This window comes from Canis lupus, chromosome 2 (assembly GCF_003254725.2).
Source record: "Canis lupus dingo isolate Sandy chromosome 2, ASM325472v2, whole genome shotgun sequence".
In the NCBI taxonomy this organism is placed as follows: domain Eukaryota; kingdom Metazoa; phylum Chordata; class Mammalia; order Carnivora; family Canidae; genus Canis; species Canis lupus.
In genome coordinates this window covers 38,926,545-38,953,350 of record NC_064244.1, presented here as the reverse complement: position 1 = coordinate 38,953,350, position 26,806 = coordinate 38,926,545, and the positions used below count along the sequence as shown (strand labels likewise).

Here is a 26,806-nt window from a genome sequence, read left to right as displayed (position 1 = left end):
TTAGAATAGTTTCAGCATATAGTCAGTGCTTAATAAATATTTGTTGAAGAATGAATGAATGATTTAGAATGAATTAGTATGGACTCTTAAAATCAATGAGAGGGAGCTCCAGGAATTCACATGAAAAGGTATCTAAGATACATTTTTAAATTAAATGAAGCTGTAAAGCTATTAATATATATATTTGAATATAAATGGAGATACACACATATATGTCTGTATTCTTGTGCCTATATGTATATATTATAATTTCATTTATGTTTAAAAAACAAAGCCAGCTATTTGTATTTGCACACATATGCATATAAAAGCATAGAATGTTGGGAAGACCATATTCTAGACTTACAGTAATAGTTACTTTTTTTGGAAGAGAGAAGCAGACCTTTTGTTTTATTCTTTATACCTCTCTAATTTTTAAAATACATCCTACCAAAAGGCTGTTGTATTCACGCATCACTTGTGTTAAGTTTTTATATAGATTTTCTAAGTTGGTGTAAATTTTGAAAAAATACATATGTGCAGAAAATTTAGTACTCTTGTTACATTTTCCTAGATCAACTAACCCGAACAAGTTGCCTGCAGAGAGCTCTGAAGTGGGTGGGGAGTATCACTGACCTGCTAATCATTCTTGTCTATGTGACCTCATCCTCACCTCCCCCAGACCCACCTCCAGTACTCTCCTATAGGAGACTTCGAACTGCTTGGGAGCAGAGCTGTGGTTCTTTGGTCAATTCCGTAGCCTTATCTTCTAGGAGCACAGGACTTTGGACGTCAGAGGTGCAAAGTACTTATTTCTTTAAATGCAGTAGCTCTTTCCTGACCCACATTCTTTCCTGTGGGTTCGCTTCCCTCACTGTAGGTGGCAGTCCTCATCAGCTGGGCTGAAGTAGCTGACTTCCCAGAGCGGTGATTCTCTGTCCTCAGAGGCAATGCCTGCAATGCAGGCTTTCAGTAACGCTTACTTCCTTGACTCTCCTTTACTGTTAGAGAAGGAAACTGTCAATTAAATAATCCACCCAGAAATATAACTTCAAAAACCAATATAACTCCCTCGTTCTTTAAAACCCTTGAGTATAAATAGACAGAAAGGGAAAGTAGTTGGTAATAAAATCTTATGTCTGTAATAGCAAATGCTTGGGTGTGATTTCCCTAGGAGATATGATGATGTGGTTAGATGTCCTGTCTGTGTCTAGGACCCCTGTGAATGCTACAGCTACCCATGCTATCCGAGAGAGGAGCAGCATTTCAGTCTGTGAAGTGAGTTTCTAAAATGGTAGACAATGCTTGGCAGAGCTCTGATTAAAATAATGTACCAACTTCCCTTAATGTGTATGGATTCTCAGCTGCCCACAATGTATTATTATGTATTATGTATTAAGCCTAGCTCCCTGCTCTCACCAACCAACAAACGAACGAACGAACAGGTTCTAGTCTTGGATAATTATAAACAACTGTTTGACCTATGTGAAAGTCTGGGGTGTTGGACAGTTTTCTGCTGGGCAGGACTACTCTTCATATTGCAGAATGTCTGCATCCCTGGCCTCCCACCCACTAAATATCTGTGGTGTTCATTCACTGTGAGTATAGTACTGAGAAATAAATGTTCCTGTACATTTCCAGAATGCCCCTCAGAGGGCACTCCTGGTCCCCTTAAGAACTTGGGCATTAGCTGCGCTGCACAATAAGGTAGCTGCAAGTCCCATGTGGCTACTCAGCCTTGAAATGTGGCTAGTGCAACTAAAGAACTAAATTTAATCTAATTTACACTATTTTAAAACTAATACTGGGAAACTTTTGAGTATGACTGGACTAGCTTGACTGGGTATGTGAATCTACCTTGTCCACTGTGAATTTCCTGAAATCTGAGAACAGACCAAATATTTCAAATAGTTTACTGGGCTAATTGAGATGCTCTGAGTGTAAAATACTCAGAGGAATTTGAAGATTGAGCAAACAAAAAAGAATATAGAATATGCTGTGAACATCATTCTTAGATTACATATGGAAATGATCTGTTTGGATTTATTGGATTAAATGCTATTAAAATGAATTCCACTAGTTTCTTTTTACTTTTTTAATGTTGCTACTGGAAAATTTAAAACTACCTATGTGGATCATGTTATATTTGTGTTGGAAAGTGCTGGGATGGAGAAAAGTCATGGCCATTTTGCAGCCTCTGAAATCCCTTCTGGCTTTTTGTTTGGTAGTCTGAAGTGAGAGAGGAGTTACAAATATTAGTGTCTGATTCTCTAGCTGGCAAACCAGGGGCTGCAGGGACAGTCTGCAATGGTAGAATAATCCCATGTGATTATTATTTTTTAATGAAGCCCCAGATTTTGGCCCGTGGTTTCTGGCAGGGTTGATGTTTTTCCACTACATGCACCCTCTACTTGGTCCTCTGGGAACCTTCCCTTTACATTCTGACAAGGAGGTTTTGGCCTGTGATACAAAGCCTTGCGCCAGCTCTACTCAGAGGCAATGAGGAAAAAGCATTTCAAAGTACCTAGAAGATGGCCTATCGCTCCATTCCAGTGATTTACAGATAATACAGGTGGTTAAATTTCAAAGCACATGGTGGGGTCTCCTCTGAGGCAGAGCACAGAGAACCAGCTACATAGGCAGCTCAGTTACATTCCAGCCACAGAGAGGCCTCACTGATCATATATTCAGAAGTGTGTTAAGCGTTTTATTTTATTTTTTCTGGGTGTTAAGCGTTTTAGATTACAAACTAGACTAGTTAAAATGATTTTCCGTCCCCCTCTTAAAGAATTGACTTTTTCTCCCCCAAGTGGTCAGTTTGTTGAGGTGAGAAAAGCAAAAATGCTAAGAAGCTTGAACTTTCAAGTCAGACTGAGTTGAGAATAACAACCGTCAGATTTCATGGCTGTGGAACTGTGGACAGATAACCTCTCCGAGCTTCAGTTTCCAGGTCTCCTATCTGAAATGCCTCTTTTATATATAGCAAATACTCAGTAAGCAGTAACTGTTGTTCACATAAAGAAGTGAGAGTGGTAGATGAGAATTTTTAAGCAGAAAAGCATCTTAGAACAGCATCTCCAAGACCATATTCCTCAGGACACTGGTCCCATGAAGTAGAATTCTAACAATAAAATTAGTTCCTGTGGTCACTACATTTTGGAAATGGTCTATGTCTCAGTGGAGACTGATAAAGTACTTCAGCATAGTTCACACTTTGCAGTAAAGAAATTAGTTTAATTTGGCTTTCTCAAACTTTATTAGTCTCCCTTCTCTGCCCCCCCGCAGGAAAGAACTCTCAGCTCTGTGAAGCATACTTTGGGAAATGATGGCTTGAGTGAAAATGTCTGACCTAATCAGAAATCCTTGATCCCACACTTTGTGTGTATGTGTGTTTTAAAGATTTTATTTATTTATTCATGAGAGAGACAGAGAGAGAGAGGCAGAGGACACAGGCAGAGGGAGAAGCAGGCTCCCTGTGGGGAGCTCAGTATGGAACTCCATCCCAGGACCAAGTGATCATGACCTGAGCTAAAGGCAGACACTCAACCCCTAAGTCACCCAGGCACCCCAATCCTACACTTTGGATGGGTTAGTCTCCTTGTCGGATTGCCCTGTGACATGGGGGGACAGATGGGACAAGCCAGCAGACTACATCCCATGTCACCTAGGTCCATAATGAAAAACCCATCCCTTAGGGAGCTTAGACAACCTTGGGGGGAAAAACAGTGATGTGAAATACAGTCTCTTGAAGCACTGCCTTGGAAATTTCTATTTTGGTTGTTGGTGGAGCAGGGGGGACTGTAAACTAGACATAAAGTCCCATGAACTCTCATAGCTCTCTGCAAATGATCAATAGCTATCATAATCTTCTGCCATAACAGTATTTCAGAAGAGTTTCAAAATGCCAGACTGGGTTTTAAATACACACAGACACAGACACACACACACACACACACACACACACATATGCACACACACTCTGAGTAGTTATATAAGAGCAGATTAAAAGGATATGTTTAATTTATAAGCACCACTCTGATTAGAAATGATAGATGTGGAAGGATTGCTAAAGGATAATGTTCATACTCAATTTACAATAATTACACATTTTTTTCATCAAGACACATATCTAATATAATCTCCCAAATCCCAGAGTACACAAAAAATAAAGTCCAGTAAATGACATCAGACAGGAGAGGATAAAAATTCTACCTCTAGAAAGATTCAGAATACCCAGGGTCTAAATCAAATGCGTAGGAGTAGACCTAGATATTTTTGAATATTTTTGTAAGAGGATTATTTGTCATAATTTTTATTTTATGTATCTCAAACAGGAAAACATTAGAGTAGTACAATAAACAACCACAAAGAATTGTCAACACTTTTTCAATTTTTTACTTCATATATATGCATATATTTAAATATAAATACATATTGGGACAAACTTGTTCATATTAGATTGCCGACATTGTGACACCTCACCTAAAATATTTCAGCATGTATCTCTTTCAAAAAGGACATTTTCCCACATTATCACATGTCATTATTCTGCCAATAATTCTCTAGTTCCGTCTGATATCAACTCTAGAGTCAAGTCTCTTCAGGAACAATCATGGTTCATATATTACATTTGGTTATGTCACTTTAAATGCAGAATGACCCCTTCATCCCAACATTTTTTCCCAGTATATTAATTTTGTGGTGAGACTAGTAGTCCTGTAGGATGTCCCACATAGTGGTTTTGTGCATCTGATTGTCATCTCTTGGGGTAGCTTAGCCCATTCTTTGATTTTCTGTGCAGCTTGTAAACAAAAAGTTAGGTTGAAATTCAGGATGAGATAAACATTAAGCTTTTAACTATACCTCATCAGTGGGAGGATTATTTATTCTCATTGGCCTTCTGTCCTAGTGTAATATTAAATAGTGCCTTTCAGGGGTACCTGAGTGGTTCATTGGTTGAGCATCTGCCTTTAGCTCAAGGGCATGATCGTGTGGTCCTGGGATCGAGTCTCACATCAGGCTCCCCTTTGGAAGCCTGCTTCTCCCTCTGCCTATGTCTCTGCCTCTCTCACTGTGTCTCTCATGAATAAATAAATAATCTTAAAAAAATAAATAGTGCCTTTCTCCATCAAGAATGACCTGTTTAGAACACATAGTCAGCAAATGAAGTATCACATTAGAAGGCACAGAATATCAGTCTGTCCCACCAGTGGGGACACCAAGTCTAATCATTTGGTTAGGTCTCCTTCAGAGCTTTTAAAGATAATGAGCCCCATTATAAAATTATAAATTGATTGGTTTTATCATGTAAGTCATCTCTACTTTAGTAACCAATCAAAATTTTCTGCAAATGGGCAAAATCCTGAGTAAATGATTTTACCCTAAGTTTGATTTAAGGTAAAGTCACTCTTTTTTATATTAAAATGTTATGAAAAATATTATTTTTCTACAATAAAACATTTTCTGTTGTTTGACTTCAACCAGAGGAAAGAAATGGCAGAAGGTCGAAGATTTAATTTTCTCCAGCCATTCACATAAATTCATCTGTATTTTAAGAATCCTAACCAAAGTCAACTCTCCCAAGTCTCTCTCTTTGGTGCCTGGTTGAGAGAGGGAGGTAAATTTCACATTGTTCTTTCTTTCCAAATTTAGATTGGCAGGGAAAAAAACATTGGTTATCAATTCTTTTTCTCCCAGAGATAGCTTTTGGCTCTTATTTGTCTCATTTTGTGTTCTGAGAACTTGGCTTAGCAACTGTCAGGTAATAGGCTCCAGAAATATGGTTGGTATGGATGGAGAGAAACGTGTGTTGTACTCCGATGTTCAGAGTCTGCTGGGAACTTCTTTTACACCTTCTCCCCTAAGCTAAAATGAAACTATGTATCCACAGGGAATATTAGGCTCCCAGCTGAGCAGGGAGCCCCACTGGGGGCTTGATCCCAGGACCCCAAGACCACAACCTGAGCCTAAGGCAGATGCTCAACTGACTGAGCCACCCAGGTGCCCCTTTTCTTTACCTTTGAGTTGTAAATGTTCTATCTGTCTCCTCTAGGAACTGAGAGCCCTCTCTTGAAATGTGAACTACAGGGAGGTAATTCTGATAAGGAGGGAAGAAAAGACAATAATTTGGAAATTAGGTGAATAAAAAAATCTTAAAAATCTTCTCCACAAATAATAATAGAATTTATTAGCCACCTGAGAGGTAACCTTAACTTATTCTATCTGCTAAATATACAATTTGAATCCAACTCTTCTTTTATAAACTAGTGAGTTTTGTATGATCACATCTGTCTTATGGTTCATGCTTTAAAACAAAAGCTGTAAAATCTCTATATTTGTCTGTATGTTTGTGTAAGTTTATGTATGTATGTTACAGATGTGTGATATTTTTCTGCCTCTGGATAGTATTGCCTAATTAATTTGTAAAGAGCTCTTTTTAATTGGCTTAAAGACAAATAAGCATTTATATTAATGAAGTAGACTCTCAGAAATATAGAAACTAATACAAATGTTTTTCAAGTTCATGTGATGTAGGATAGTCTTTGGTATATAAAAGCTAGTTTAAGCTTGTTGGTTTACATATCTTTAGAGTTATCAGTGTCAAATATAATATTTTTTAAAAAGATATTTTATTTATTTATTTGAGAGAGAAAGCACAAGCAGGAGTTGGGAGGAGGGGCAGAAGGAGAAGCAGGCTCCCCGTGATCAGGGAGCCTGACAGGGGCTTGATCCCAGGACCCCGGAATCATGATCTAAGCCAGAGGCAGACATTTAACCAACTGAGCTACTTAGGCACCCCTCAAATATAATCTTTTATTCTACCTAGGTTTACTAAAATTCAAATAAACTTATCTGTTACAGAATTTGTCAGCAAGAAAGATAACTTAAAATGACAGCTGTTTAATGTCTCATGAAATTTTCATGAGTAATCTAAACATAATTTTTTAAAAAGATTTTATTTATTTATTCATGAGAGACACAGAGAGAGAGGCAGAGACACAGGCAGAAGGAAAAGCAGGGAGCCTGATGCAGGACTCAATCCCGGGACCCCCAGGATCATGCCCTGAGCAGAAGGCAGATGCTCAACCCCTGAGCCACCCTGGTGCCCCTCTAAACATAATTGTTAAGAACAAGTAAATTGGGCAGCCCCGGTGGCTCAGCAGTTTAGCGCCACCTTCAGTCCAGGGCCTGATCCTGGAGACCCAGGATCGAGTCTCATGTCAGGCTCCCTGCATGGAGCCTGCTTCTCCCTCTGCCTGTGTCTCTGCTTCTCTCTCTTGCTATGTCTCTCATGCATAAATAAAAGTCTTTTAAAAAAACAACAAGTAAATTAATAGATCTAAATAAAAGTTTATATCTGAACTTTTCAACAACAATTATGCTTTATGGTATGTCTACTTAAAAATAGTTACCATAATCTTTTTGGTAACTTAAAACCTTAAAGATATACTGAGATAAATTAAATGATTGCTATTCATTGAATATCTAGATTATTCCAAAATAAGATGAAGGACTGAAATGTTAATTACTGAACATAGTCTATCCACTTTTGGCTTCCTTTTAAATATATTTGGGTCTCTAGTAAACATGTTTTGTGCCACACCAAAAATTTGCCTATGAGGAAGCATATACTTCTAGAAATTGTGAAAAGGATTTACACATTTGCAGATGAGCAGAGTGGTAGAGTGACAGACAATCCAGAATTGCTTGTTTCTTACTTTTCACTAGGAATAAAGGATTCTAAGTTTTAAGAATTCCTAATTATTACATATCATTAAAACCACTTAGAACTTATAAGGGTAAAAGGAAACGGCTATGTATGAAAAGTAGGTAGGGAAAGTAGAAAGACCAGTTCTTCCAGAGCGAGAAACAGAAAAACATAGGCCAAAACCTAAATGAATATAAAAAGAGTTTTAGAAGGTCTGTGGAAAGGGAATCTTGGAAAAGGAATTTTATGTGTGGTCAAGCTGATTAAAATGGGAATGGATTGCTTTGTGTATGAATGTTACTAATATACGTATCTCAGAAATTGTTTAAAGTTGCTAGAAATGTCAATATTCTCATTGTCCAACTACTAACCTAAATCATTCTATGCCACAGAAATAACTACATTTCCTTATCAAATGAACTCTCATCAGATCTATAACCATGGCTATTTGGTTAAAAGTCCTTTTGTCATTTATAGACTATTATTATTTTACTCTGATGCTTTTGCAAAGGTGCTTCATCTTCAGAGAGATTCATGGAAAGGACTCTAATTTCTCTAGAATGTAAGTTTCTTATAACTTTAAGATTATAAAACTAAGGTGGAAAAGAATTCCTAGAACTTATGGAAAAATGGGATTCAAGCAGAACAGAAGTTAATAAATCCCAGTTCATTCATGGGATGGAATGAATTGATGAAGATGATTCTAATTTTTTTTACAACTGTTTCTTTGCAACATTGCTGGTTCCTTAGTTTTGTTTTCTTCTAGATTTAAGGAAAGCTTTTACTCTTTTCTCTTAAGCTATCTATGACTGTAATTTTGTAAAGCATACCTTTGTAAACGAAAATGAAACATTTACTTTTTCTTCCTATCTTATCCCTCCATAATTCAGAAACCTATTGAGTATTCCTATTCTCATGGTATTATAGTTATTTGCATAAATTTAATAGAATCTGTTCTCCTTATACCAGGACACAATTGCAAACATTGGTTATATTACCAAATCTTTGACTGGAATGTCATGTTTGAGAACATGTATATGATCAAATATGACCAGACAGTTTGAAGGAACTAAGGTTGAGTTCATGCAACCAATAAAAGCCCCTTGGAAAAACTAGCCTGATACCTTGCTTAAGGGTGGCTGCCTGTATACTTACCAGGTGGGCATAAGAGAGGTCACTTCCTAGCAGCCCCTTAGGAACCCTCAGGACACCTTCAAAAAGAATTCATGCAAATCTCTAGGTATTCCAGGTGAAGTCTAATGGTGAGTTCTTGGCTTGGTTTTTTTAGCCTCAAGAGGCTTTTAACAGTCCAGACTAAGATTCATTATGAAAAGGTCCAGTTAAAGAAGGTTTAAAAAAAGAGGCTGTATGGTTGATCACTGTGCTTGCTGCACTTGTGTAAATAATCAGGCCAAATCTAATAAGACTAGACATATTTTACAAACAAATTAGTCTTACTGTGATTATCCTTGATAGAGATGAGGGTGACTGTAGAGGAAAAATTTATATTTCATAGGACATTATACACAAACTTGTAGACATCAGATTTTAGTCCTATTAACTGTCTTTGAGGTTTTGTTATATACTTATAAACTGAAGGGGATCTCGAAGTCTAGTCCCTACAACTCTCCACATTAAAGTCAATTTTCTCCCATCCTTCTGATTTGGAATCTCTAAGAAGAAAGACTAGAACCCTCCTTGGAAGAGACCATACCCGGTCCTCCTCACTACCCATACATTAGTCAAACTTCAGGAACTTGACTTTTAGGTCCACGTCTCCCAGTTAAAAAAGACTTCAGATTCTTGGAATTGCACATCAGCTAGAAATCTAAAATTAAAATTGACGAGGGAGGGGACTCCCTGGAAATAGATGGCATCTCAAGGGGACAGGTCTCTCAAGTTCACAGATCAAGATCTTCATATCCATCAGGAAAAGTCTATTCTTTTTGCTTTTTTGCTACTTGCTTTTTTTCTCTCTGTTAATGCTCAGAAGGACAGTGCCCTTAATTCTGACAACTATCACTGGATCTACCAAATAAGGCCACACATAGCTGCATAGTAGAAGTCCCTCAGCTTTGCTGCTTAAGGTGGATTTAGATAATAGAATTGCTTTAGATTAATTAGTGGCTGAACAAAGAGGGGTCTGTGCCATTGCAAATAACTTCTGCTGTACCTGAATCAATATTTCTGACATTGTAGCAACTACAAGAAATTAATAAATATGCTGCTTGGCTAAAATAGGTTGATGCCATTTCAGGTACATTTTTAAAAGTTTTTTAATACCAGTTGCTGTGGTTCATGGATGCCCTGGCTAATGAATATATTTCAGTCTCTTGGTGTTATCCTCCTAATAGTTACCACTGTAGTCTCCCCTTGTGTGCTGTGTTCTCTAAAAGGTCTTAAGTGCATGTTTGCAGCCATCAGCAGTACATCAGATGGTCTCACTGCAGAAACAGAAACAAGATGAACAATGAGAGGAACACAAAGACAGTTCTTCCATGGATCTGACGTCTGTTCCTGGAAGTTTCACGATGAGACAAGAGCAAATTAGTTTTGATGGTGACTGAGAATCACACTAATAGGTGTTTGGTCAATCTCTCATGTATAAGAGGATGACCAAAATGGGAGAATTGTTAAATTAATTAAAGAAGGAGGTCGTTAAACTGATGTGGCTTTAATGTTGTGGTAGCCTATGTGACCTATATAACCCAAATCTAAGCCCATATGTGCCTAGTGGGTATGAAATGAAAATGCTGGGGGCAGCTAGTCACTCATAGCCAATCAGTAATTTCCTGAATTTGCTTCCGCCTTTTCTCTGTATAAGTTTCTCCCCTGCACACCTGTGGAACAGGTGGAACACTCCTAACCACTTCTAGTTTGGTGCTGTTTGATTCAAATCAATTTTTTCCTCTAATAATATAGGATAATGATATTCATACTGTACACTGGATAAAATGAATGAGACTAATGTAGTCAGGGGTGGACTTCTAGAAGTCTGAGGCCCTCCCTACCTGGTTGTCCTGAGGACTGAGGAAACCATATATCAGCCTCCTATAATGCATTCATGATACATCAGGGCCAGCTCTGCAGCCTAGGAAACCTAGAGGAACGTATATTCTGATCTTGTTATGAGCACATCTTCTTTTAAAATGTTTCTGTGTGTGTGTGTGTGTGTGTGTGTATGTGTGTAACCTATTCCTTCCATTGATTATGTAGGACCTTATAATTGTGAAACTCCTCCTTAGTGGAAATATAAATTTTTTCTTGACTGCTTTCTGATCCTACCTGTTCTCTGTTAAATATGCTCAATTCCTATTGTAAACGTTTGATTTATTTGATTTTTCTTGCCTGGAAGTCATTCACTCAACAGTTATTAATGGAATTCTTTAATGTACCAGGTCCTTTAATAAACATTGGGGATAGAGAAATGGTAAAGGCAGTTTCTGAGTCTAAGGGGTTTCCAGTTTAGTGGAGGGAAACACAGGAATGGTAAGAGAAAGCAAGAAGTGCTTCATGGTGGTTGGTGCAAGGTTCCATGGCCTCTGATTGGGGCAAGTGAGAAGACTTCCCAGAAGCAATGACATTTGAGATGTAGCTTGAAGGAGGATCGAAAGTTTGACATTTGAGTGGGGGAAACAGAGTGTTGGATAAGAGAAACCTACGGTTTTAAGAACTCGGTGAGCTTGTTAGTGAGCCTGGAACACTGATTCAGGCAGCAGCCAGAAGAGTGACAGAGCATGAGGGTGGAAATGAAGGTACAGTTAGGTTCCGGGGAGTTCTGCTTGCTGCACAGAAAGGTTAGGACATTTTATACAGGAGACTGATGACTTTAGACGGTTTTTACAACATGGCTCTGGCATCAATGTGGAGAATGGATGGGTGTGGAGGTCATTAGGAGATTGTCGTAATTTCAAACAGCAAAGTGATAAGGGCTTGACCTAGGGTCAAGGTGGTGGGGGTAGATGAAAGATGGCAGTCGTGATAGAATCCATGGCAATGGCTGCAGGAATACAAATGAGTTTGGGCAACTGAGTAAGTGATGGCATCATTAACACAAACAAGGAGAAAGGCTCAACCCCCACCATTTCGGCTCCTCAAATCCAACCCACCCTTTAAGATTTCTCTCAAGGGCCCATTCCTTTACAAGTCTTCTTGCATCCTTGTTCCCTTAGGGACCATTCTCTTCCCAGAATAGATATTCTGGGAGTCAGCAGTGGACAATTTGCTTAGCAAGCAGAAGGCTCTTATTTCATGTGTGTTAAGTCTGTTTCCTGAACTAGATGCAGGACTGTCATTCACAAGCCCCATGTCTCATGCTTCCCTGATAGTCATCACAGCGACGAGTGCACAATGTCAGCCATTTACTGGATGTTGTCTAGAGTAGGCAGCGGGGCTTGGTGCTGTGCTTCCAAATGAAACCTTAACTTAAAGTAGATGTGAAATGTAGCCTCTCTGATTCATGCAGGGATGAAGGCCTGGAGTCCAGGATCCGTGGTTTCCTCCTATCTAGGGCTCCATGAAACACAGTTTGAAAACTTTTGGCTTAGTGGACTGGCTGTGGGTTTGGGGGTCAGAACTGAGTTCTGATCCCCATTCTGTCTCTTACCTAGCTGTACTAGAATAGACAAATGGGGGAACAATTCTCGCTTTCCCTTCTGTAAAACATGGGATAATTATACTTCCAATATAGGCTTATTGTGAGGACAAAGTAAGGCAATGCAGGCAAAAATCTGTGGTGCCTATTAAGTGCTCTTATCTACAACTAGGTCGTAGTTGTTGGTAAGAATGATAATAAGACATTTGCTGGCTGATGGAATAACTGATCCTTATTGGATTGATACTTGTTCAGCCTAAATAAATCTACTCTTGCTCAGGTTAGGAAGAGCCAGGGTTAGGGTGAAGTTATGGGGGGAGCTTGGGAATCAAAGGATACCCAATCTTGTCTTATGCTGTGCTCCGTCCACACCATAAACCCATGATCACCTACCTCTGCATGAACGTCTATCAATATTTAATGTGTGGGTGTCAGTTGCTGTAAACTGAGCATACCCCAGCACCAACTTGAATTAATTATATGCAAGAGGAGAGAAAATAAAATGCCTTTTCTTGAGAGCCCCAAATTTTACTGGCCACACTGAAGCCTGGAAACCACAGAGTGAAATTTCTACTGATGGAGGACCCTGAGAAGAAGCTGAACCAGAAGAATGATGGCAAACCACGGAAAGTACGCTTTAAAATCTCTTCCTCCTACAGTGGCAGAGTGTTGAAGCAGGTCTTTGAGGATGGGCAGGAATTAGAGTCGCCAAAGGAGGAATACCCTCACAGTTTTCTCCAAGAGTCCCTTGAACCAATGGATGGTGTTTATGGGTCTGGGGAAGCCCCCAAACCCCAGCCATACTCCCCTAAGCTGACTGCTCAAAGGATCAGCGTGTTTAGAGAGGGCAATGCCTACACTTTGACGGGCAGTCAGCCTTTCTTCAATGACTACAAGGCGAATGATCATAAGGTTGGTATTGTGTGGTGTATAAACTCTAAGGACTAAAATGTAGATAGGAAAACACTAACTCATTCGAATTTGTATCTTGCTCATGCTCTGGTACCAGCCAAAGCTGTGGGTATACCAAATGGGAAGCTGCTGTTGGAATAATATTTCTGGAACAAAAATAACATGCTTGCTGACTACTTATTGGAAAGTGCAATAAGCATGTATAGTATTCAGTTCCATCCTGGATAGTCAACTGTAATTGGGTCATTGGCTAGGTTATCTGGGTAAGTAAATTAAACAGCGGTGCAGTGGTTTTCAGCATGCCAGACTGCCGTTTTAGAAAATTATGTGACAACCGGTTGTTTTGTTTCCTGAAAGAGCTGAGTGTTTGAAGGTGCTCGCTGCATTCCAGCCAACCATTCAGCTTGTGGCTTATCCGTGTCTTATTTCATTTCCTATCTCTGTCTCTGTGCCTGCTTTTTAAAAAATGTGTTTTTTTGTTATTGTTTATGTATTTTGCCTTTCCATTGTTCATTAGCATGAACACTGAGTGATTGGAGCCCTGGGAAGAAATAGTGAAAAGCAAGTCAACCAGAGGAAATGTTACTTGGGGAAAAAGTTTGAGCTAATAGTTCAATTGAAACATGTATTTTATCTGTTAATTTCAATTCTCTTCCCCAGTACCATAGATAGTCAAAAGCCCATACATGATTTTCTTTTAAGCTAGAAGAACTTGGAAAATATTCACTGATTTCTAAAAATGAAAAAGAGATTGTATATGCCTGCCATTGGGACCATGATTGCCTTTTTTTCTTTAAATACAATTATATAATGTGCCAGGTTATTAATGAATGGTACACCAGGATATGCTCTCATCTTTAAAGTGTGAAATTCAGATAATTACTCTCTAATCATTTTTATTGTTAGTTTCCTTAGGGAACAGATAATTCATCTATGGCAGACAAATGCATTGGCCTCTCTGGCATTGGTAAAAGTGTAATTATGGGCAGTCCACATTTATCAAAGATAATACCAGGTTTCTTTTTTATAATAAAGGGGGCTGGAGTGAATAAGCCCTCATGTTAGTGGAGTGACTCATGCATTATTACAAAGCAGTATCACAGACTTTCTCAGTGGTTCTTTATCACAGCCTTGAGGGAAAGGCAAAACATGGTCATTCCCATTTTGCAGATGAGGAAAACTGAGTGCCAAGTTGTTAAGGGATCCACCCAGTATTAGAGGATCATTAGGTGCAAAGTCAGAATAAGAACCCAGGTTTTCTGATTCATCATGCTTTTGGGCATGTGGAATGTTCCTTTTTATTCTCTAAAAGTATTCTTTTTTATTCCTATTTGTTCTATTCTCACCATAAATAATCATGATGTTAACAGTAATAGTTGCCATTTACTGATGCCTACTATATCCTAGGTTCTTGGCTATGACTTGTACTTACAGTATCTCTTTGAAACTGAATCTTATTTGTAGGTTGAGACTTTACAAAGTTGTAGTTTATGCAGACCTTGTACAAGGCCTGGTAGATAATATTGGACTGCTTGACCTTCACAAGTCATGTGTCAAACTTGACACTTACATTAATGTATAATTTGATAAGGACTTATAAAACCAGATGATTGAGTCTTCATAGCAGCACCACACCATTGGTTTAAACACAGTGCTCTGGAGACCATATTCAGAGTTTGATTCCTTCTTGATCCATTTATCCTTGTTTCTTTTGTTGCCTGATCCAATTTACCTCCCCATCTTAGCCAGCTTCTGGGTAAGAGAGGGGTCAGGATGGAGACCTGTAGCTCCACCCACTGAAACAGGTCATCAGTGTGGTATTTATGAAAAATAAGAAAAGACAAGCTGGAAAGCCATGATTTTTCAATAGCGAATCCAACTGTAAAATAGATCCTGGTAAATATTGGCTGTGAAGCAACACTGGGTAGCAGTTAAGCACAATAATTATAAGTAAAGATTCTGAATTTGAACAGGTATCTGTCCACCAATGTTCATAGCAGCTTTATCCATAGTTGCTCACAAGTGGGAGCAACCCAGATGTCCACCAGTAGATGAATGGACAGATACAATGTGGTGTATACACACAGTCAGACATTACTCAGCCTTGAGAAGGAAGGCTATTCTGACACTGGCTACAACGTGGGTGAGACTTGAAGACACGCAAAGTGAAATGAGCCATTTGTAAAAAGAGAATTCCATGGTTCCACCTCTGTGAAGTGCCTAGAGTAGTCAGATTTACAGAGACAGAAAGTATAGCGGTGGTTGCCAGGGGCTGGGGGAGAGGAGAGGTAGGAGTTCAATGGGGATACAGTTTCACTCTTAGAAGATGAAGAAGTTCTGGGGATGGGTAGTGATAATGGCTACACAACAGTGTGAGCGTACTGATGCCACTGACATGTACACTTAGAAATGGTTAAAGTGGTAAAAAAATTTTTTTAAAAGATGTAATTTGTTTGAGAGAGAGAGAGATAGTGAGAGCACACAAGCAGAGTGGAGAGCAGAGAGAGAGGGAGAAGCAGGCTTCCCCGTTGAGCAGGGAGCCTGATGCGGGTCTCGATCCCAGGACCCCGTGATCATGACCTGAACTGAAGACAGATGCTTAACCATCTGAGCCACCCAGGCGCCCCAAAGTGGTCAATTTTATGCACTTCATATTCTATCACTTTTCCCAGTAAGAAATAATCATGAAAAAAAAATCAGGTGCTCTGATATCCGTTAAATCTGGGCTTGCTGTCCACTCTACCTACTTACTGTGGGAGCTGGAGCAGACCACTTAATCTTGCCTGTTTTATTACGAAATGGGATTAATAAAAGTACTTAGGAAGATTATTGTGGTGATTAAAAAAGATTATACATGAGAAATACTTAGCATTGTGCCTGGAACATTGGATGTGCTTAGCAAATATTCCCTATCATTGTGATAATGACCAGGTTCTTATCAAAGAAATATGGAGTCTTTAAAAAAAAAAAACTTTACATGATAGAGAAAGTGGTTATAAACAAATAAGTATTTTACAGAATTGAAACCATTTGAAGTTTATAAGATTTATTTAAAAAAATGAAAGGGAAGGAAGGGACATAGCATTTACTGAACATGTACTTTGTACATATGCCATTTCATCTTCACTGTATTTCTTTGAGAAAGATTTTACATTTTGGAAAAACAGTGCATGGAGTTTGGTAACTTGCAAATCTTGTACAGAAAAATTGACCTCAAAAAAAAAAAAAAAAAAGAAAAAAGAAAAATTGACCTCAGACCTGCCTGCCTCCAACCCATTGCATTTCTAGGACTCAGGAAGGTGTCTCTGCATCTTAAGTGGAAAGGGCTCATGGTGCTTGTATTGCCGTCTCCAGGTGTGTGGCCACTGGCGTCAGAGCATTTATGAAGCTCAGTCATCTAAGTTGCCATTCTGGGCACCATGGAAGGAAACGCAAAAATTCCTGGCTTCATCCTGGCCCTCTGTAATATAAGAGTGGGTGTTCCTCACGGGCAGTTGGGTCTCACCAGATAACGGGAACTTTGGTTACACCTGGAGGTTTCCTTAGATGCAAGGAAGAACTTGGCGGTCGAGGTGACTGAAACATAAACACACCTTACAGGTGATTTGGGACCCTCCTTCTTTCGAGTACATTAAAAATAAATTTACTATCCTGGGTGTCTCAGATATAAACCAGGGTAGAAGCAGGAGGTTGGACTACATGACCACAGGCTTTTTTTTTTTTTTTTTTTTCCAGTAGCTTAAGAGTTTCACCTTGAAAAAGCCAGTTCTATATGTGAAAAAAAAAAAAAAGTTCCCTAGTAACTAAACCTCCTTGGCTATTAGTGGAAGTGGAAATGGAACCTTCTAAAAGTACCACCATCTTTATCTTCTGATGTTCAGAAACCGATAGTCCAGAGTGTGAAACAGGAACCCAGTGCACATCAAACAGTAGGAAATGGAAGCTGCCATATGATCCCTTGGAGACAGAGAGAGAAAGAGAGAGAGAGAGAGAGAAAGCAGGGCCAAGTAGGAAGCTGGTAGCTTCATAAATAATGATAGAAAACTCTGTGTTTCAAGGAAGGGGATCCCAGTACTGAAGTCCCATTTAAGCCAGGGTGTGACCGAATCCATTAAGGCTGTAAACAGGAGACTGCTTGATTGTGGCATCCCGACGGATTTGGTTTCTACACTTCTATAAATGCAGAGTGGAATATTTCATGCCGGAGTATGTAGCTGTGTAGCATGATTGTGCATGCATTACTAATGAACAGTTTTTAATACCAGCGACAAGGCCATCTCTGCATACTATCTTTCACTTCTGAAAGTCCTGTTTTATATATTCTGCTTTGCACCCCCATCCCTAGAAATTGGTATAATTGGCCTCGGGGATGAGCATCAAAATCTCTGACCATGAGAGCATTGCCTAGTCAGCACAGAAAAGCAGAGTATTGGGGCAGAGTCCTGAAACCTGGGATCCTAATCATTAGCTGGTATGTTACTAGGTTTGGGGATGTTGGAGGCTCCTGAAGGGAGTCATGGTTAAAAAGAGGGCACTCAGGAGTCTCAGGACGGCACCTGCTTACCACCCAGTATCCAAGTATTCCTATGTTTTGTTTTGCTTTGTTTTGTGTTGAGAGAGAGAGAGCAAGAGCATAGGTGAGTGAAGGAGAGGAGGGGCAGAAGGAGAGGGGAAAGAGAATCTTGAGCAGGCTCCAGGCTGAACACAGGGCCCAACTTGGGGCTTGATCTCACAACCCTGAGATCATGACCTGAGCTGAAATCAAGAAGCAGATGCTTAACTGACTGAGCCACTCAGGCCCCCCAGGTATTCCTGTTTTAGTAATGACTTTGTGGTGATGCCCACCAGTTAGATGTCACCCCATCTGTGGATGAGCAACCTGGGGATTCTAAGAGGCCAAATGACTTGCCTATATCTCACAGTTGGTAAACGGTAGAATTAAGGTTGGTGTTATTTGTCACCAAGCTGTTGTATCTCTGCGAGGAAATCTGTGTTCTTAGGAAATCCCTAAACATTTATTCCCCCATGCTGCTCTGCTGCATTGTAGTATTGCCTAAATTATTCCTCAGGAAATCACCAAGAAATACATGGTAAACCCACACAAAGGAATATAAGCTATTAGTAATGATGCTCCAGAAGTATATTTATTGGCATAAAAAGATTTATATATTGTACAAACAATAAAAACATTACATATGTAAGATCATTGCATATATATAAGATCACTACACATTTTATATATACATAAATATATATGTATATGATCATTATATACATAATGATATTACAGGGTTTTTTGGGGGAAATGCTTGTGAATAGTACAGTGTAGGTATTAAGATATGGACTTTAGAGTTAGGCAGACTGGGATTTGAATCCCTGCCACAGACCCTGACCACTGGTAACCTTGGGAGACTCTTAACCCCACTGTGACTTAGCCTCCTTATCTGTAAAATATAGAAATCATAGCATAGCACCCACCTCGAGGGATGTTGAAGGGAAAGTGAGGTAATGTTTCTAAAATGCTTAACATGATGTGTGACACAAAATAAACACTATCCACTATAATAAAATAATGATAATAATAGTTCTATAAATATTATCTACTATTATTATTTATGCATAAAAGTTTGGAGAGCTATTTAATTTTTTAAGCATTCTTCTGTATTTACGAGACACTCACTGCGCCCAGCTGTGCATCATGTACTGTGGTTTAGAGGAATAGAAACTATGGCTTCTGTCCTGCAGAGTCTTACATTGCAGTTATATGATTGGTTCAGTGTTGGTTGGTTATCATCAACAGGGCAAAGGAAGCTAGTTTTCAGTGTTTTTAGAGAGAGCGAATGAACCAGGGAGTGAACTGTAACTTTGGGGTTTGTTGGAATCCTAAATGCCAGACAGTTACAAGCTCTTTCTCTCAGACTCTTTCCTGGCATGTTGAACAGGTCCTGCAGCCCTATATTTGGTGATTGCTCATTCTCCATTTCTCTAGTCCCCACCTATTATAGATTTTGGAAAGATCATCATCTACACGAATAACTTGAAAATCATTCGAACCCCCATGGACAAGAGAGACTTCATGAGGAAAATTCTCCAGAAGGAAGAGGAGGCTGAGGAGGAGTCTCTGATGAGCAAAGAAGAAATCTACGGAGACAGTGACCAGAACGATGAGCATTTGCCAGACGCAGGAGGCACATTCCCCCATAACCAGTACCCACAGGTGTGTCAGAATGGTTCACTGTCTTACTTGGAGCTGGACCTACAGCAGTGGTTTTCAAATGGTTTTGATTGTGCACACTTAAGTGAAAACTTGAATATAAATACTTGAGATGTCTAACTGTTGAAGACATTAGGGAATTTTAAATTTATTATATTTTAATGGTATGTTATTAGCAATAATGGTTATGTCTGTATTTCAAATATGCATAATTTTATTTTTTTCAGTGACTTCTTTTGAGATCTGATTAGGTATTTATTATTTTCATTCTGCATTGTGGCACATAACAGCTTATTCTGGACATGGAAAAAAATCAGCTCTATTCTTTTTTCTTATGGGTTTGCTTGTGCTTCTATTATTGGTGTTACCCTCAATCCAGTTTCCTTAAAGAATCTTATTGAGCCATGTGTCTAGATTTTGTAGAGACTTAGTTTAGTTAAAACTAATTGTTATCTGTTTATTCATAGACACACACACACACACACACACACACAGAGGCAGAGACACAGGCAGAGGGAGAAGTAGGCTCCATGCAGGGAGCCTGATGTGGGACTGTCCAGGGTCTCCAGGATCACACCCTGGGCTGCAGGCGGCGCTAAACCACTGCACCACCGGGGCTGCCCAAAACTAAGTGTTATCTGCAAATCCACTAGACCAAAGACAAGTGAACTTCCATATGTTGCAAGGTGCTCAAAGTGAATGAATGAGCTGGGACACCACTGTCACTTGATGTGCAGTGGGGTCACTTTACATCATACTACTTCAGGGAAGCAGGGTCCCTTGGGTCCCGTATTTGTTTGGTGACTGCCTGACCTAGTGAAGGGGCCAGTGTCAATTAATTTATTAAAAATGAGCATAACAGTTTCTTTTGAAAATATCTTGAAGCTTAATTTCTTGCCTTTTAAAGATAAAAAGTAAGTAGAAATAGTAGAATGATTTTCTTCCGACACCTCTCAGAGGTGTGCACTCCTCACCTTGGAAACCATTGCCTGGACATGCTTAGATGAAGGGGTAGAGTGATGATAGTCATTAGTTCGCAGTTTGGGATTGGCGGTGGGAAAAGCAACTTTGATGGATTTAAGCTAAGAGGGTAAAAGCTTGGATAGCAGGAGAAATGAATTTTCTCTCTCTTCAGTTTCCATCTTTTGGGAGTTGAAGCTTTCTATGGGACTCACTCTCATCTCCCATGGATCGGTGTGACAAAATGGGCCAAGGGCATTCTTGTACGTGAGTGACGTCCTGACCCCGGTAGGGTTTAGAGGACAGGAATAGGAAAGTCATGACCAGACTCTGGCAAAAGACTCTTATTAAAGTTCTGCTCACAAAGACTCTTATCTCTCTCCAAACTGATTTCAGGTTGATAAGATACTTTTGAAATGCAAGTATGATCATGTCACCCCTTCTTCACTCTTTTCCCCACCCCAAACTTTCAGTGACCTCTGACTGCTTGGAATAAAACAGTATATAGCCTGGGCACTGTTAGCCTCTTTAGCCTCCTCTTACACATCTCTCCTCATTCACTGTCCTAGACACACTGCCAATCTAGCTACCACGCATATATGTTCTTTGCCCTTTCCTACCAGAAGCAACTCTCTTGTGCCTAGAATATTCTCCAGATTCCCCTCTGCTTTGCTCTTAGCACCTGAAATCTCAGTGGAAGCATCACTTGCTCAGAGGGGCCTCCCCTCACTTCTATGAAGATAAAATACCCTAGGATGGACACCTCAGAGCAGCTTACATCCCTCCTTAGTTGTGATCTTATATTTCCCTGTGTAAATCTTTGGTTAATGTTTACTGTAACTCACTAGATTTTGTCTCCATGAGTCCAGGGGCCGTATTTATGTTGAGCATAGCAAAGTAGTTCTCATGTCAAAAAAAATGAGAAATAAAAATAAAAATAGAGCCTAGCACAGAGTAGGTGTGCAGTAAATGTTAGTTAAATGTTCATGGAAATAGTATTGGAATTTGGGACCAGAGAAACATCTGGTAGCAGTATCATGCCTCAGCCTTCTCTTGCCTTTTATGTGGCATGGCTCAGAACCTAGCAGAGCAGCAGGCAGACTATAAACGTTGTGATCCAAAACGTTACTTTCCCACTTTAAAATTCATTAATTCTATTCTTTTCCATCCTATTTTGTAATTTGCAGGAGCATATATTTGCAGAAGTGAGCCAGAAATGATAAAATGCAGGTCACGCTGCAGGCCTGAGTAAAAAAGCAGCAACAGGCCTGACATGACAATTATCTTTAAATTCAATTTGGAGAGATCCATGTTTTTTCGCTGTAAGACCATAAACTAGGACAGAGGTATGCAGCCGAAAGTTGTCATGAAAGGTTATACTTCACTTGCCTGTCTTTTAAACTGTTTTAAATTGCTATTTGTTTGCCAAATCCCTTGTGCAATAAATGCCCAGACAGATTTTATTCTAAAAAAGAAGGTCAAAGAACATCAAGGAGCCCCTTCTGACCAGGAGACTCTTTGCTGTGTTAGATGGAACAGGGAAACAGTGGGAACCTTGATGAAAGAGCAGGTCAAGGCTAAAAGCCAGGCCATGCCAACCCTCTGTATTAACTATAAAAGAAAAGGAGAGGAATAATTGAATTGAGCCACAGTGAAATACAGAAGGGGAAAAATCTGGCCATATGTTTGCTGGATCCAAGACTGTAACTCATCTGGGCTTCTTTATGCTTTATGTGATCTTGCCTTTGAAATAATAGTAATGGTAGTAGTAGTAGTAGTAGTAATAATAATAATAACTGCCATTTATTGAGAGCCCATGATAGCTGAGCACCATGCCCACTGCTTTCCATGCATTAGTCTCTTTCTTTCTCATGAGGACTTTCTGAGGGAGGTAATTGTTAGCAGTCTTCTTCTGTAGCTAGGGGAACCAAGGCACAGAGAAATCAAGTAACTTGCCACACGTCATCAGAATTGGCAGTCAAACCCAGGTCCACCTGACTACCAATCTTATAATCTTAACCCATCTACTGAGAAACCTCCAGATTGGTGCTTGTTGGCTACTTTAGGGCCACCCAAGCTTTTGAATCTACAATGAAAGCTGAGGCCCTTTTCCTTGCTCATGGAGCCAGTAAGAGGTGGTTTGGTAAGGTGGTCTGTTGGTTCTAGAACTTAAGTTGTGCAATACAACTATGTTCTAAGTCTTCTTACCGAATATTTTCTGAGAATAATTTAAAAATGTTGAGAATGGAAGACAGAAGCTTATATCCCGCATGCCTTGTACAGAGTAGAGGCTCAGTAACACTTGATTTAATGAATCACTAAATGATTCAGTGAGTGTGCTGAGGGCAGTAGTTGGAAGGAGGTTGGTAACCTAGGGTAAGAGTGCAAACTCCAGTGAAGCACCTAATACTGCATTGTATTACCATGTGGCATTAGAGAAAATTTGATCAATGATTTATTTTTGTTCTCTGCAGCACACTCACCAGGTCATTTTATTAATCTTTTAATACCTGAACCTGGCATTCTATGCAAATTAATTTTTGGCTAACATGTATGGCACTATGGTAGGATTTTACTATACTTTGTTTGACAACATTAAAATCTCACTAGGACCCAGTACAAAACAAAAACGTGGATTTGGCAGCAAAATGGACCGTGATAATTTGCTTAAAGAATATTTTGGCAAATACATTTATTTTAAAGACTTTAAGAGAAGAAAAACAAGTTTCTCCATTGTTAATATATTAAAGCATAGCAGTAGTCAGGGCGCCTGGGTGGCTCAGTCGGTTAAGCATCAGCCTTCAGCTCAGGTCACGATCCCAGGGTCGTCAGGATCCCTGTTCAGTAGGGAATCTATTTCTCCCTCTCTTTCTGCCTGCTGCTCCCCCTGCTTGTGCTTTCTCTCTCTCTCTGTCAAATAAATACATGAAATCTTTTTAAAAATAGAATAAAATATGGCAGCAACCGATAAAATATTAAGAAAAGAAGATATAGACATCATTTAGGTTTTTGTCAGTTGGATAATCACTTCAGTTTCCTAAATCTAGAATAAATAAAATTTAATACCTTCTTAGGCACTTTCTAGCACAATGGAACTATTTTCAGAATGTACGCCTCCCTTTCCAAGATTATTTTTATTCTTAAGTTATAAAAGAAAGCTGTGTTAGCTGGGTGGAGCTACCCAGGGAACTCCAGCTCTCTTGTTAGTTCCTAGAATTTAAGAATTGGGAGGGTTCTCCAGATAGCATTATTTTGTTTCTTTGTCCAATAAACATGTGAACAACAAATATTGTGCCAGTCACCATACTTTAAGTCTTGGAAGTGGTGGTGACAGACTAGCACAGAGAACTTGCTGTGTGGTCAGCAGAAACCTTCAGTAGATATGAGATGTGCCATGCTTGGGGCAGTACAGGTGGATCAGGACTCCGGTCTAGAGGTGTAGGTACTGCTAAGCCAACATCTGAAAACAAATAGGAGTTGGGTGGGTTGGAGAGAGGAGCCCACAGGATCTGAGGCAGGGCTCCACCGTGAATCTGTGCCAGAATTGGTGGGTATCTGGACTAGGATTGTGGTTGTGGGTGGAGAAAACTGGATGGATTTGAGAGATGTTTAGCAGGTAAAATAGAGAGGACTTGGTACTGGATCTACCTGTTATTGATTTAGTACTACCCCTTATTTCTTGGGAAGTTCACAGAGTGCAAAGTTTACCAGTTTCCTTGGGATGGATGTCCTTAGGGAAGGAGCATGTCAGTAGACAAGGGGCATTATCTGCAGGATGGGAGTTGAGGACTAGTAAGTCCAGACTTAATAGCAAGGCTTAGAAGTGAACTAACTTTTATGGAGAACCTATAATATGCCAGATAATATATTGTGGTCCTTTTACATACTCTCTCATTTAATATTCTAGCTACTCTGAGTGGTGAGCATTACGAGTCCCATTTTGCAGGTGAAGAAAAAGGTTTAGAGAGGCCAGGGGAACTGTCCACGGTGCACGATTGCTGTCTTAGGCCATATCACAGTTCTTAAAGAAAATAAAGATGAAGTGCTGCAAGAATTCAGAGCTAAGCTTCAGAGGATTGTTGTTGAGTTGAATTGTCCATCTACTCAGTCTTTGGTCACATAAAAACAATATTTCTTGAATGCCTGCTGTTGGACAGCTACAGTGAGGGGCTGTGTACATAGTCGTGTGGAGCATGAACTCTGGGCTCGGTTGCCTGGGATCAAAACCTGCCTCCTCTCTTCCAGGCTGTGTGACCATTGGCAACTTCTCAGTCTCTCATTTTCTCATCTGCCACAAGGATGATAATACTCACCCTATCTCACTGGGATGTTGTGTGGATTAGATGGATGTAAAGCAAACTCTTAGAACAGCTCCTGGCACCTACTTAGCATGCCACAAATGTTCACTATTAGCATTTGGCAGTGAGGGAAAGTAAGTCCTTGTCCTGATGGAACATACAGAAATAACATGTCACATGGTGACAAGGGCGATGAGGAACGAGGAGGTACAGAGTGCAAAGGGGGGGGGGTGATGTGGTCTCAGAGATTCCATCAGGGAAATCCTATCTGATAAAATTAAAGTGAGTTTTCTGTGCCTCTGGCCTGTTCCCCCTTTGCCAGTTGTAGGAAGCATTTTGTCCTCCCATTCTCTCATTTTGCCTCTGCCTTCTTGGCAGCCCAGTGCTATTTCAACCTGCTTTGGAAGAAAGGTCTTGAACTGCTGTAACTAAACCCTGACCTGTCTCTTGCAGGAAGGGGAGCTTCCCGAGGACAACTGTTTTCGCTGCCGAGGGTCGGGCAGCGCCACCTGCTCCCTGTGCCACGGCAGCAAGTTCTCCATGCTGGCCAACAGATTTAAGGAGTCCTATCGGGCCCTGCGGTGCCCTGCCTGCAATGAGAATGGCCTGCAGCCTTGCCAGATTTGCAATCAATAGCCCGTGGCTTTGTATGTCCGCTGTTATCGCCTCCTTCCTGAAGTGATTTCTAATAAACTGCCCCCTCCTTCTCTTCCTTCTCCCAGCAAGGAAGCCACGGTGGCTGTGACCACTTCCACCACTGGCAAAACTCAATCACTTGATGACATTTCGTAAGGCTAGTAGCATCTCCGTGTGGTCCTAAGTGGCAGAGGCATTTTCGAATTAGAGTCTGCTTTGAAATGGGTTCTAAAATTATCCTTCCAGGAACGTGTGTGTGCATATTATTTGACTTAGCTCAGTTTTTTCCCTTGCACTAGTGAGCAAATAAATGTCCATTTCAGGCAGCAGGTTGAAGTCGTTTTCTGGTTGGGAGTTATTTTGCAAAATTATGCAGTGAGGAAGGAATAAAAAAGGCAGGTTTCTGATGAACTGAATTCCTGTTGCTTGTAATGTATTTGAAATCATTATCAGTCAGATTGAATTTTTAATTAACCAGAAGAGGACAGGGATGTCCAGTGCCGAATGTATTAGCAGGCCACTGAAAACAAAATAACATGTACGTGCTTCATGCTGAAGATTGGCAAGCTGAGAAGGCTTTTCTTTCCAAGTCCTGAGTCTCTCCTGTGTGATGTGCTAGGGTAGTATTCATGCAGGCAATGAGCAATGCTACTTCTTAAGACCAGATGAGATAAGACATTTCTGTGTGCCTCTAAACTACTGAGGTTATTTACAAGCCAAGTCAAAGCTATTTATTATAAATTTGGTGCTTAAGTATGTGTGTGTGATATGACTTCTTGAATTATTAGCAAGTAAATAAATGTATTTTAAATCTAAGATACAGCCACAATCTCTTCAAAAAAGACTGGGTATTTTATAGTTCTCTGCTAGAAACCTCTCAAAGAAAAAGTAACCTGGGCAGATTTTTAAGAATTATCTTTCTACTATCTGTGAATACACATGCTGAAGGTAATTCTTTCCTCTTAAAGTTGATTATAAAATTAGAAAAATAGTTTTGTTAATGACCTTTTGTAGCTCTAAAGCCACTCCCCTTACCCCTTGAGAATAACACTGTAAAATCTGTTATCTATAGAGACACATGGCTTTTCTACGATAATTTTTATTTTCATAGCTTAATTTTTTTCAAAAATTTTGGTTACCCTCTAATATTCACCAGTTAAAAGAATCCAATGGTGGAATGCTTTTCAGGAAATATAAACACTTATAAAAAGATTAAAATAATTTTTGAAGCCATAATACATTTTGCCTTTTCTCTCTGAGCCAGAAAAATAGAACTATTGCTCACCAACTTTCTTTGTTTCTGTACTTAACTATTTCCTCACTTGGATTATGTTTGTGTGTTTTCCTTTTAAGATTTTATTCACTTATTTGAGAGGAGAGTGAGTGTGCAAGCAAGAGAGAGAGAGAGCGTGCACACACAAGCGATGTTGGGGGCGAGCAGAGGTTGAGGGAGAAGCAGATTCCCTTCTGAGCAGGGAGCGTGATGTGAGGCTTGAACCCAGAAC

At 39.7% G+C, this 26,806-nt stretch overlaps 1 protein-coding gene across 2 annotated transcripts in view; it reads left to right on the top strand.

Moving 5' to 3' along the window:
* The window catches only part of GRXCR2 (glutaredoxin and cysteine rich domain containing 2), a 53,532-nt gene extending 27,905 nt beyond the window's left edge, over positions 1-25,627 (top strand). Inside the window, exons 2-4 of one of the 2 annotated variants that reach the window (XM_049102388.1) lie at positions 12,941-13,193; positions 19,183-19,410; positions 25,119-25,627. In XM_049102388.1, the coding sequence (XP_048958345.1) occupies positions 12,941-13,193; positions 19,183-19,410; positions 25,119-25,301 (664 nt within the window). In that variant the 3' untranslated portion in view covers positions 25,302-25,627. Of the gene's footprint in view, positions 1-10,053; positions 13,194-19,182; positions 19,411-25,118 lie in introns of those variants that run through there. The other variant, XM_025448153.3, reaches the window with a different exon arrangement.
* The last annotated feature ends 1,179 nt before the right edge of the window (positions 25,628-26,806 follow it).